The 12,992-nt window shown below is 36.1% G+C and overlaps 1 protein-coding gene across 3 annotated transcripts in view; it reads left to right on the plus strand.

The window, feature by feature from the left end:
* LOC106880840 (transmembrane protein 144) overlaps window positions 1-12,992 on the plus strand; it is an 86,592-nt gene that overhangs the window by 68,399 nt on the left and 5,201 nt on the right. For all 3 annotated transcript variants that reach the window (XM_052972429.1, XM_014930971.2, XM_014930972.2), the window contains 3 exons: window positions 3,080-3,150; window positions 7,392-7,489; window positions 10,369-10,640. In XM_052972429.1, coding sequence (XP_052828389.1) covers window positions 3,080-3,150; window positions 7,392-7,489; window positions 10,369-10,640 — 441 coding nt within the window. The remainder of the gene's footprint in view (window positions 1-3,079; window positions 3,151-7,391; window positions 7,490-10,368; window positions 10,641-12,992) is intronic.

Raw genomic sequence — 12,992 nt, forward strand, 5'->3', positions numbered from 1 at the left:
CGCCTGACTGGCCTTCGTGCAGGTGACACGTAAAAGCACCTACTACACTCTCTGAGTGGTTGGCGTTAGGAAGGGCATCCAGCTGTAGAAACTCTGCCAAATTTAGATTGGAGCCTGGTGTTGCCATCCGGTTTCACCAGTCCTCAGTCAAATCGTCCAACCCATGCTAGCATGGAAAGCGGACGTTAAACGATGATGATGATGATATATATATATGGTATGAGGCACTCATTTAAGGATCTCAAACCACATGTATTGGCTCTGTGGTAAGAGGCTTGCTTCTCAACCACATGGTTCTGGGTTTTACTATAGTCTTCTACTATTTTTTTGTTTATAGTTTATTTTCTCTTTATTTAAGAAATAATATAAATAAAATAAACAAAAACATAGAGCTATGATAATTTTGAATTATGGAGATTTTCCTCTCATAAACTAAATAAATTAGTATTTTATACTTGTTAGTTACTTAGAATAATGTTTATATCAGTAAGAATAAATAATGAGAGTAGTTATTATATATAATTATATATCTTTTTGAATAATTATCCATATTTGAATATTATTGTAGTACTTGTGACTATTAAGTAGATATAATATTATACTCTTTCGAACATGTATACCCATATAAATTTAGAGAATAAAAATATTGGATTAACATAATTTATTTCCTTCTGTAAAACTCTGATTATTTATTTATATATTATCTTTATTATGTAAATATTGGGAAAGTTTTATAATAATTGTAATTTTATGCATTTGTTTAACATCGGTATATTTGGTGGTAAAATATAGAGTGAATGAATTATTGATTAAGAAATTTTTTATTGAATTTAGTGTCAGAATTATAAAGATCCTTATTTATATATCTATTTTCATTATAATATATAGTAATTTTAAATAAAATATATTTCCTACGCTACCATAAATTTTCTAATATATTACATATTGTAAAGCCATAAAATGGTCAATGATTAGTAACAATTAAAATACTTTTAGATAAATATTATTGGAGATCCGTGGTGAGGCAAGACCTTCAAACATTGGGCCTCACCGAGGTGATGACTACTGACCGAGACCTTTGGAAATGTGCTGTGCGTGAGCAGACCCGGCAAGCCAAGTGAGACCGTTGCCAGTGCCCCTGGACTGGCTCTTGTGCAGGTGGCACATAAGATGCACCAACTTGAGCATGGCCGTTGCCAGTACCGCCTGACTGGCCTTCGTAGGATTTTCGAGCGAGATCGTTGCCAGTGCCCCTGGACTGGCTCTTGTGCGGGTGGCACATAAAAGACACCATTTCGAGCGTGGCCGTTGCCAGTACCGCCTGACTGGCCTTCGTGTGGGTGACACGTAAAAGCACCCACTACACTCTCTGAGTGGTTGGTGTTAGGAAGGGCATCCAGCTGTAGAAACTCTGCCAAATTAGATTGGAGCCAGGTGTTGCCATCCGGTTTCACCAGTCCTCAGTCAAATCATCCAACCCATGCTAGCATGGAAAGCAGACGCTAAACGATGATGATGTGAATTTTCTTTACTTAATCATTTTATCCATTTGAATTTTTTTCTTTTTATTGTACTTATGTATTTGAAACAGTATTTTTGCAATTTGGCAGTCTTTGCATGGAATTTTGTATGTTTTTTTTCTTTTAGCCAAGGCCTTGAAGAGGCTTGTATGCATAGATAGGATTTTTTTATAAATTCACTACTGTATATAAGTCTAAACAAATTGTTGGCTTTATATGTGTTTTTTTTTTAAATTAGTTATGCTATCTTATATTATATTTTTTATAGTATATTATATTATGATGTAAATAAATTTTTAGTTTGTCAGTTGTATTTCTCTATTTCATTTAGAATATATAATTACAGAGGCATCAAATTGCTGGACCAAGTGATGAAAGTCATTGAAAGGGTCATAGCTCAATTAGGGAGAGAGTTAGCGTAGAGGAGATGCAGTTTGGGTTTGTGGCAGGCAGGAGCACAACTAATGCTATATTCCTGGTTAGGAAACTGCAGGAGAAATATCAAACCAAAAATAAACCCCTGTATCTAGTTTTTGTCGACATGGTAAAGCTCCCTTATTTGGTCGTTGATGCAGAAGCTAAGGATAGATGAGTAGCTGGTGAGAGCTGTATAAGTCATGTACAGGGATGCTGTCAGTAAGGTGAAGATTAGCAATGAATTTGGAGTACAAGAAATGTTAATCAAACAGACCAAATAAAGGATTTTCAATCCACAGCCCTCTCTTGTTCATCATAGTCCTCCAGGCAATAACAGAGGAATTTTAAGATGGGCTGCCCCTAGGAGCTCCTCCATGCTGATGACCTTGCCCTTATAGCTGAACCACTATGGGATGAAGTTCAAATGTACAGAAAATAGACTCCATCAAATGCCAGTGGGAAAAACTAGAAGTGGTTGATAGCTTCCGTTATCTAGGTGATCTGTGTCTCTACACTATCACAAGCTGCCATTCATAATTCCTAGTATCAAAGTGACAAAGTGACTAACAAATTGTTTTGTGAAGATTGAGTATGGTTACTTTGCAGTCACATAGTCTCAGGATCAGTCCTGCTGCGCAGCACCTTTGGCAGTTTTTTTTTTTTCTTCTTATAGAGTATACAGCCAGTTAAATATATATACTTATTGTATATACCCAAAAAATATGAAAAATCAAAGCTAATTACTGTAACATTTAAAATCAGATGTAGAGATATAACTAAATAACGGAAACCATTTTGTTTGAAGTCCTACAAATTTTGTCAGTGTACCATTTTGTAATTAATTACCACTTAGTTAAAGAGAATTATTCAAAGAATAATTATTGCAAGTTGAAGATTATTATTACTAATATTAAGGCTGCAAGCTGGCAGGATCGTTAGCACGCCAGGCAAAATGCTAAGCATTTCATCTGTATTTACATTCCGAGTTCAAATTCTGCTGCGGTCAACTTTACCCTTCATCTTCTTGGTGTCGATAAGTACCAGTTGAGTACAACACTTAGGTGTTGTCATTAAAGAGACTATAACACTGAAGTCATTGGTTAATTAGCCTGTATTTCTACAATGTTTTCTGTTTCCTGCAGGTAATCCAGAACGAAGTCAATGAAGGTGCTACTATTATTGATAAACTATCTCCCACAAGAAAACGGATTTTGTAAGTACTCTTTTACTCTTATATTTGTTTCAGTCATTTGACTGTGGCCATGCTGGAGCACTGCCTTTAGCCAAACAAATCGACCCCAGAACTTATTCTTTGTAAGCCTAGTACTTAATCTATCGGTCTCATTTGCAAAATTGCTAAGTTACGGGGATGTAAACACACCAACATCAGTTATCAAGCGATGATAGGGGGACAAACACACACATATATATATATATATATATATATATATATATATATATATATATATATATATATATATATATATACACATATACACATATACACACGATGGGTTTCTTTCAGTTTCTGTCTACCAAATCCACTCGCAAGGCTTTGGTTAGCCGGAGGCTATAGTAAAAGACACTTACTCAAGGTGCCACACTGGGACTGAACCTGGAACCATGTGGTTGGGAAGCAAGCTTCTTACCACACAGCCACACCACTAATTATTCACTTTTGTATGTTACTGCATTGGATGTTAATGTTAGTGCATAGTTAGTGCATATTGTTTCTCTGTGTATCATCTTAATGTGTATGTGTACACATACATATCGTCATCATCCTTTTTCCATGCTGGCATGGGTTGGACGGGTTGACCAGAGTTGGCAAGCCAGAGAGCTGCACCAGGTTCCAGTCTGATTTGGCTTTCCTAATGCCAACTACTTTACAGTGTGTGCTGGGTGCATTGAATGTGTTGCACTGCACCAGCACAGGACTCTTGCAGGCCAATCCTCTTCACCAGGACGGACCGCCTTAACACTTCTGCTGTGGTGGATGGGTTGGTAAGAATATTTGCAGAACGGAATTTGACAATAATGTTAGCATCTAAGGGAGATAATTATTTTGAGTAATTTAATTTTTTAACCAACTAAAATATTAAAAGTAGATTATTTCATTACTCTTTTTTTCCATAACTTGAACATTTTCTCAGAATAATGAGGAGTATTGACAGATCAAACTACAAAAATTACTCGAAAAATTCAATATTATAAGTATTCAAAAAAAATTCATCTAATAAATCTTAGAATATAATTGAATGTGAAGAAACCACACTGAAATTGAAGAATCTGCCATTTTTGCCAACATAGCTTGATTTAAAAAGAAAGGATAATCATTCATTTAACCCTTTCACCAGGACAGTCAGTTCTTTGATGTTGTCTAACCAAAAATATCCATCTTTGGGATATCACTACTATTACTGCAATAGCAAGAAATGGGATACAGTGACATTTATGCCTTTCTGTGCAGCATTAGTGATGTGAAATGTTTAAAAGTTTATAATAGATGTGGCTGTGTGGTTAAGCAGCTTGCTTCCAAACATGTGGTCTCAGGTTCAATTCCACTGCACATATTTATAACTAGAGATATGGAAATTCTGTCAGTTATCTCCCTTACATTATTTTCTATGTAGTTATTTGAAGTTAACTTGATATTCATTCTTTTAGACTGGATGTAAGGGTGCGTAGAAAATGTCTTATTGTGATGTTCATGCCTTTCTTATTGACATCAGTGAAGAAATATTGGCCTTTATTGAGAAGTGAGACATCAGCTCTCCTGGAGCATCCTGTCTTAACCTATGATGCCAGCTTGTACATTTTCATAACAATTATTTCATTTCACTAGAAACCTGGCTAATTTTTGTAGAGTATACTGTCAATTGAATGGACTTTAGTTATAAGCAGATGCCTTTGTAACTGACCCTGAGAGGGTGAAAGGCAAAATTGACCTCAGGGGGACTTCAATACAGAAAAGTTGAAGGATGAAATCAAATACTGTAAAGCAACTACTGTAATTAGTTTTGTCCCCACCTCTCTGTTAGTCAATTCCGCTTCCCTGACACGTATACATCAAAGTAATCTTGCTGCTATTGGGTTTTTCTCCATTATGTTTGAACTTCATAGAAATTATGACTGACGAATTACTTAGCTGACCTGTAGTATTTTCATTACAAACATAACTAGCAAAGCAACAAGAGCTACACCTTTTGTAAATTATACTACATCTTTTGTAACTAATATAAATGATATAGTAATGCCACATATATAAAATGTTGTCCATCTTTTGTGTTTTTATTACACACTTGCACTACACTGTTCTAATAGCCAGCTCGTGTTCTGTGGAATTATTTTTATTTTGATTAGGAAGTTGGATTTTTAAGAGTTTTGGACATTTCTGAGTATTAATCTAGTGTTCATCTATGGTACACTTGTACAAGCATCTTCTCACTCATCGGATGTGTCTGTGTGTGTTTATACGTACATACACACATATGTGGAGGTGCAATGGCCCAGTGGTTAGGGCAGCGGACTCGCGGTCATAGGATTGCAGTTTCGATTTCCAGACCGAGCGTTGTGAGTGTTTATTGAGTGAAAACACCTAAAGTTCCACGAGGCTCCAGCAGGGGTTGGTGGCGAACCTTGCTGTACTCTTTCACCACAACTTTCTCTCACTTTTTCTTCCTGTTTCTGTCATACCTGCATTTCAAAGTGCCAGCCTTATCACACTCTGTGTCATGCTGAATCTCCCCGAGAACTATGTTAAGGGTAAACGTGTCTGTGGAGTGCTCAGCCACGAGCAGGCTGTTCCGTTGATCAGATCAACTGGAACCCTCGTCGTCATAACTGACAGAGTGCCAACACACACATATATATTCAACAAAAGCCATGGGTTACAAAGCAGAAGTAACATCAGCCAACACCAACAAGACAATTTCATGCACAGAAATATGTTGGGCAACAAAGTGTTCCTTTAAGGCCAGATTGAATATTCACAGATCCTCTTTTAAGAACCAGGTAAGAATTAATGTCACCACTTTAACCAGCTGTGAATGCCAATTAAAAGATGTAATGCAATATAACATCAACAGAAGGTTATTAGGCTATATTTTAATGGAAGTAGGAGATGCAAACTCTGCTTAGCAGAGAATAATTCTTAAAAATTCACATGATCGCACTTGTTTAATATAATGTTCAACGTTTCAAATAACTTGCCTTTAGTGTTTATCATATTGATTTCTCACACAGATACATGTTTGTGAATCTTGAACAATATATAACTTATATAAAATATGATATTGGATGGAACTTATTTTATTGGGCCCAAGAAGTTTACCAGGCAAGGTTGATCTTGGTGGGATTCGAAAGTTCGTAAAGAACCATAGCATAAACATCGCAAAGCATTTTCGTGAGAACGCTAACGATTTCGTCAATCCATATTGATGACATGATACAAAGCCAGATATTGATAGGGGAAACAACTCTTGTAGGATTTAAACTCAGGAAAATGAAATAGTGAATTTTTTCAACAGCTAGATTTGAACCCAAAAGGTAAATGGCTGCAGGTGAATACCGCAAGGGATTTTTCTTGGTGTTCTACCGATTCTGCTAATCCACAGCTCTGAGCTTTCTTAGTATTAATGTCATTTTCGAGCCAGTTTTGACTCAGTTTGTATTAACTCCATTTCACTCCTGTAGGTAATGTTCCTGGGAAAGGCATAAGCATCACAACATCCATTTCTCTTCTGCTATAGATATGTAAAGGCGGCGAGCTGGCAGAATTGTTAGAACGCCGGGCGAAATGCTTAGCGGTATTTCAACTGCCGTTACACTCTGAGTTTAAATTCCGCCAAGGTCGACTTTGCCTTTCATCCTTTCAGGGTCGATTAAATAAGTACCAGTTAGGCACTGGGGGGTCGATCTAATCGACTTAATCCCTTTGTCTGTCCTTGTTTGTCCCCTCTATGTTTAGCTCCCCTGTGGGCAATAAAGAAATATATACAAATATGAAACTTTCTATCTACACAAGTGACAAATAATTAAATGTGCAAGTAAAATAGCTGCTATGATAGTCAATATATCAGTTCAAGCCAATGATGGTTGCTCTAAGTAGGAGCTCAATGCATCAGAAATAGTCACCAAATCTCCTTCAAATCATACACATCTTAAATAAAAACGGAAGCATTGAAAGAAAAAAAGGACAAAACGACAAGATGGTCCAAGTTGGGATGCCTTTAATCATGCAAAATTCCAGAAGATAAACAACAAAACATGTCTGGCCTTGCTTGGAAATAAGTGAGGGTTGGCAACTGGAATGGTATCTACCTGCAGAAAATCTGCCTCAGCAAATTCTGTCTAATCCATGCAAGCAGAGAAAAGTGAATGTTAAATGATGATGATGATGACACCAGTTGAATATTTCATGTTTCTGTAAACCAATTGTTTTCTTCATTTCAGAGGAACTGTTTTAGCTCTGGGTTCTGGATGCCTGTATGGTCTCAACTTTGTTCCAGCTATCTATATTCAAGATCATTATTCTGGTGCCAGTCCTAATGGTAGGTGGGAAAAATAGCTGTTTTTCTATATTGAGATATTTTAGGCAATTTCTCCTTTTAGAAAATTTTATATTTTTTCAAATTCCTCTTTAGAATATCAACTGACTCACAAAACCAGGACTTCACAATAGAACCATTATATTAATCTTTTTTTTTTATACCAATCCACCTGAGAATGCCCTCAGATTCTATGATACAAGTTTCCTTTCTTAGAGTGATCTAAATTAAAACCCTCCATCAAAATTTCATCTTCTACCTTCTAAACATGAGCTTAATAACAGCAAAATTACTATTTTCAAAAATCAATTGAAACAACAGCAATATATTTCAAAGAACTATGGCAATGAAAGAGTAGAACAGATGTCTTCAACAATAAAAAAGAAGGGGACTTACATCATCCGGCCTAAAATTTGTCTTTGTCTTCTGCTAACAAAATATAGATAATATAACAAGTTAATAATAATAATAATAATAATAGGATAATAATAATGAACTTGTATACAGTGCTCAGGTACACTATAACTCATCAGAAAAACTAACAAAAACTTCATGAACAGTACATGTCACTAATGAAGGAACTTTTTTAATAGTATTGGCTTTATATTATATATATTGTTTATATATATACATATTCTTTTACTTCTTTCAGTCATTTGACTGCAACCATGCTAGAGAACTGCCTTTAGTCAAACAAATTGACCCCAGGACTTATTCTTTGTAAGCCTAGTACTTATTCAATCGATCTCTTTTGCTGAACTGCTAAGTTACGGGGACGTAAACACACCAGCATTGGTTGTCAAGCGATGGTGGGGGGACAAACACAGACACACAAACATACACACATATATATTGTATTATTTGTTCCTTTCTTATGGACAGAATCAGCACAGTTGATATATAGTGAACTGGATTACTGGCATAATGGAAGTTATTGTTTGTTTAAAATCGAAGGTGGGGGTACAATTTGCATGGGTTTGCATGAAAGTGCTTTGTTCTTAAGAAGGATCACAAACTATGTATTGTTTCATTGTATAAAAGAGGGTTAATATGATTTTGCCCAGAAATCACATTTTCAATATTTTATTTCTGCCCATCCCCACTGCAATTTCTTAATTTTCAACTTTTTTTTTACAAATTTTTTTTTTCATCCATGTAAAAAATCTGGGAAATATATTCTTTTTTTAAAAGTTTAATTTTTCTTAAAGAACACTCAATGTCCCTTCCCCCACCTTGCCCACCCATCACCTACCCTATGTTTCACTTTCGTCTACTTTTTCACGCATGTGTAGAATTGTACTGAAATAGCTGACATAAAAAATATTAGAGCACCACCAGAAAACTTGACATGCTAGAAACAACAGGTAAATGACATTATTTCTGAAGGAACTTCCCCGCTTTCCAAAACACATTCTCAATATTTTAATTACTGAATCTATTGATACCCCATACATCAAAATCGGCAACTCAGTTTTCAAATGTATTCGTTAATTTCCATAAAATTTTTTTTATTTCTTTATGCTTTGAAGAGAACAGTAATTGAAAGAGAAGAGAAAGTGAAACCGCGACATTTGCTTTGAAGTGAGAGCAGAAAATGAAAGAGAGTAGAAAGTGAATGATGTATGTCTGTATATATGAATTGGACGTGTTTGTGTGTGCATGCATGTGCGTGAGAGATAGAGAGAGAAGGAGATAGGGTGAGTGAAGGTGTGTGTTGTCATATATGTGTAAGTGGCACTCACTCAGTCTCTCTTTCTTTCTTTCTCTCTCTCACGCACATCTTTCATATACATATACATAAATACACATGCATACATTTTTTCTGTATAAATATGTGCATGTGAGAGAGAAAGAGAGTGAGTGACTCAATTTTGTCATCATCACATATAGAGAAATGGATGTCTTTTAAGGTATACACTCATATGGAAAATGTGATGTTGTTGTCATCGTGGTATAATATGTTTACAATAGTTGACTTATAGAAATGATTATAATGTAAAATTTTTGTAATGCAAAAGATAGGTAAATGAAAATGAAGTTTATTTGGTAGTTGTAAGATTACTGAATCTTTTGATACCCTATACGTAAAAATTGGTAATTCAGTTTTCGAATGCATAAAGAAGATACACGCACACACACATGCAAACTCTCTTTTATATATATGGAAGACATTCCTGTCTGTCATTCTCTCTGTCTCTCACATTCCCCATGTGTCTGTCTCTTCCTGTCTCCTCCCCTTCGCTGATATCAGCCCCACTCATTATGCCACATTTCCCTGAACCTAACACTTTTGCACCCCTCTCATTTTATTATGTAATAGCCCAACCCCCATAGTTGGTCCATTATCGATTTTAATTGAAATCCAATTAGCCTATAATTGAACTGGATGTTAGTTCAACATGTATACAAAGTTTAGTGAAGATTGGTTCCCTGGTTTGGGTAGGAAGATGATAACAGACAGAAATTGTCATTTATATATGACCAGCAATGCATCCCAGCGTTGCCTGAGTGTTATGCTCTACAGCTACATTGTATTATTTGTTCCTTTCTTATGGGCTGAATCAGTTTGGTGAAGATTGGTTCCCTGGTTTGGGCAAGAAAATGATAACAGACAGATGTGCAAACAGACAAAGACGGAAATTGCCATTTATATATAAGATACGAAGGGCTTTTTTCAGTTTCCATTTATCAAATCCACTCACAAGGCTTTGGTCAGTCCAAGGCTATAGTAGAAGACACTTGCCCAAGGTACCATGCAGAATGACTGAACCTGGAACCATGTGGCTGGGAAGCAAACTTCTTACCACACAGCCACACCTTCCCCTAGCACAACAAATAGTTTTATTTAATTATTTATTTCTGTTTTTTTTTTTTTTTTCTAGGTTTGGACTATGTTTTCGCTCATTTCTGTGGGATTTACTTGACTGCATCAACATATTTCTGTATCTACGTTATTTTCATGCGTAACAGACCTGTAGTTTACCCTAAAGCTATTCTCCCAGGGATCATATCAGGAATAATGTGGGGTGTTGCCACAGCCTGCTTCTTTGTGGCCAATGCAGTTCTGTTGGAACCAGTCTCCTTCCCCATTATTACATCAGGGCCAATGTTGATTGCCTCAGCATGGGGAGTGTTGCTCTTTAAAGAAATTAAGGTAAATTACAATTTTTTTTAATGTTTTTTATTTTTTAATTTTTTTTTATTTTGTTATGGTTATCTTTTGTCTTTCACTTGTTTCAGTCATTTGACTGCGGCCATGCTGGGGCACCATTTTGAAGGATTTCAGTCGAACGAATCAACCCCAGTACTATTTTTCATTAAAGTTTGGTACTTATTGTATCAGTCTCTTTTTGCCAGACCACTAAGTTATGGGAATGTAAACACACCAACACTAGTTGTCAATTGGTGATGGGGACAAACACAGACACAGTCATACTCACATACACACAGATATATGACGGGCTTCTTTCAGTTTCCACCTACCAAATCCTTTCACAAGGCTTTGATTAGCCTGAGGCTATAGTAGAAAACACTTGCCAAAGGTGCTAAGCAGTGGGACTGAACCTAAAACCATGTGGTTGGGAAACAAAGCTTTTTACCACACACCTATGCCTGATTCGTTGTTTTTTAAATCTTTTCTTTTTAATTTTCTTTATAATTTTTTATATTTGCTCAGCTTGGATGAGTCTGTCGTGTTGCTGCTATGGTTGTTGTTGTTACTAATGTTATTTAGTTTTAGCTCAAACTTATCTGAGTAGACCTTTGATGAAAGGGCTTCCAGCTTTGACCATTCCAAGCTATGTGCACACAGGAGCTTCTCAACTTCTCAACCATACAGCCATACCTGCATTTTGATAGACAATTTGGGAAAGTATGAAGCTAACTTGCCCTGCTAAAAGACAGAGGCTTTAGTGTTATTTCTATGACATGATAGATTATGGAATTTGCCATTCTATAAGGCACAGGCATGGTTGTGTGGTTAAGACATTCACTTCCCAATCACATGGTTTTGGGTTCAGTCCTAATTTGTGATGCCTTGGGCAAATATCTTCTCGTATAACCCTGAGCCAGCCAACACACACTCACTTGGCTTCTTCTTGGCTTCATGCTCTTACTTGATGCAGCTGTGGTCATCACAGATTAGTGGTCTCAGAGGCGTCATCATGTGTAGAGCCAACCAGCTCCACCAGTGCTCTCCATCTCTGACGACCCCATGCCAGCCCCTCTGCATCAACCAAGGTAATGTCAAACCTCTGAAGATCTTTCCCAATCACATCCGGCCATCTGGTGCAGGCCTGCCACAAGGCCTCTTCCAGCCCACAACTGCTGCGTTGAATGAGAATATTTAGAATCATTGATATTTTGAATGCTTTATTTAATACACCTGCTTCAAGGGGTTATGTAACAATTTACTCCTTAAGTATCATCATTATTAGTTGATCAGAAGCAATATTTTGTGTGTATTTGACTGATGAGGGTGACACATAACAAATTGTTGTTACATAATTACTTGAAATATACGTATTAAATAATACATTCAGAATATCAATAATTGGTTTTGTGATTATTTCTAATAATATATGATCCAAGTTAGTAAGAATCCAGCCTGTCCCTATGTGGATAATACAATTATGATGCAGTTTTCAAATTGGAGTTGAATTTTAAGCTTGCAACTACCTCAGTGAAATATTAAGATATCTGGTAAAGCATACTACTGAATGTGTGTGTGTGTGTGTGTGTAATATAACAGAAGGAAGGAAGGAAGGAGCACTCCGTCGGTTACGACGACGAGGGTCCAAGCTGATACGATCAATGGAACAGCCTGCTCGTGAAATTAACATGCAAGTGACTGAGAAATCCACAGACACATGTACCCCTAACGTAGTTCTCAGGGAGACTCAGCGTGACACATAGCGTGACAAGGCTGGCCCTTTGAAATACAGGTACTGCTCATTTTTGCCAGCTGAGTGGACTAGAGCAACATGAAATAAAGTGTCTTGATCAAGGACACAACGCGTTGCTGGGAATCGAACTCATGATCGTGGGCCGAATGCCCTAACCACTAAGCCACATGCCTTCACTATAACATGAGGATGTGGTAGACAGAAACTGAGGGAGGTTCATTTGTATGTGTGTATGTATATATATATATATATGATGAAGGGATGATTATTGAATGGTTATTATTTTGATATTATGATATTTTTTAAATAATTTTTCTATTTTTATATAATAAGTATTTCATATTAATTCATTTGGTACTTATTGTTGGTTGAGATATATATCTAATGATTGTTCTACTTACGATCTGACGAGTAGCTATATTTTTGAATAGAACTTATTTTCGATAATTTCAATTGATTTTAATCGATTTAAATTTCTTTTCTATTTGAAAATTGGTTATGAAACACGTGTAATCTTTTTATTATATTTATCTTATGATATTTACTTTACTTTATATTATACTCATTTATTGTGCTTTTAATTATTAATTTTTCTATATGTG

Source organism: Octopus bimaculoides, chromosome 13 (genome assembly GCF_001194135.2).
Source record: "Octopus bimaculoides isolate UCB-OBI-ISO-001 chromosome 13, ASM119413v2, whole genome shotgun sequence".
NCBI classification, from domain to species: Eukaryota; Metazoa; Mollusca; class Cephalopoda; order Octopoda; family Octopodidae; genus Octopus; species Octopus bimaculoides.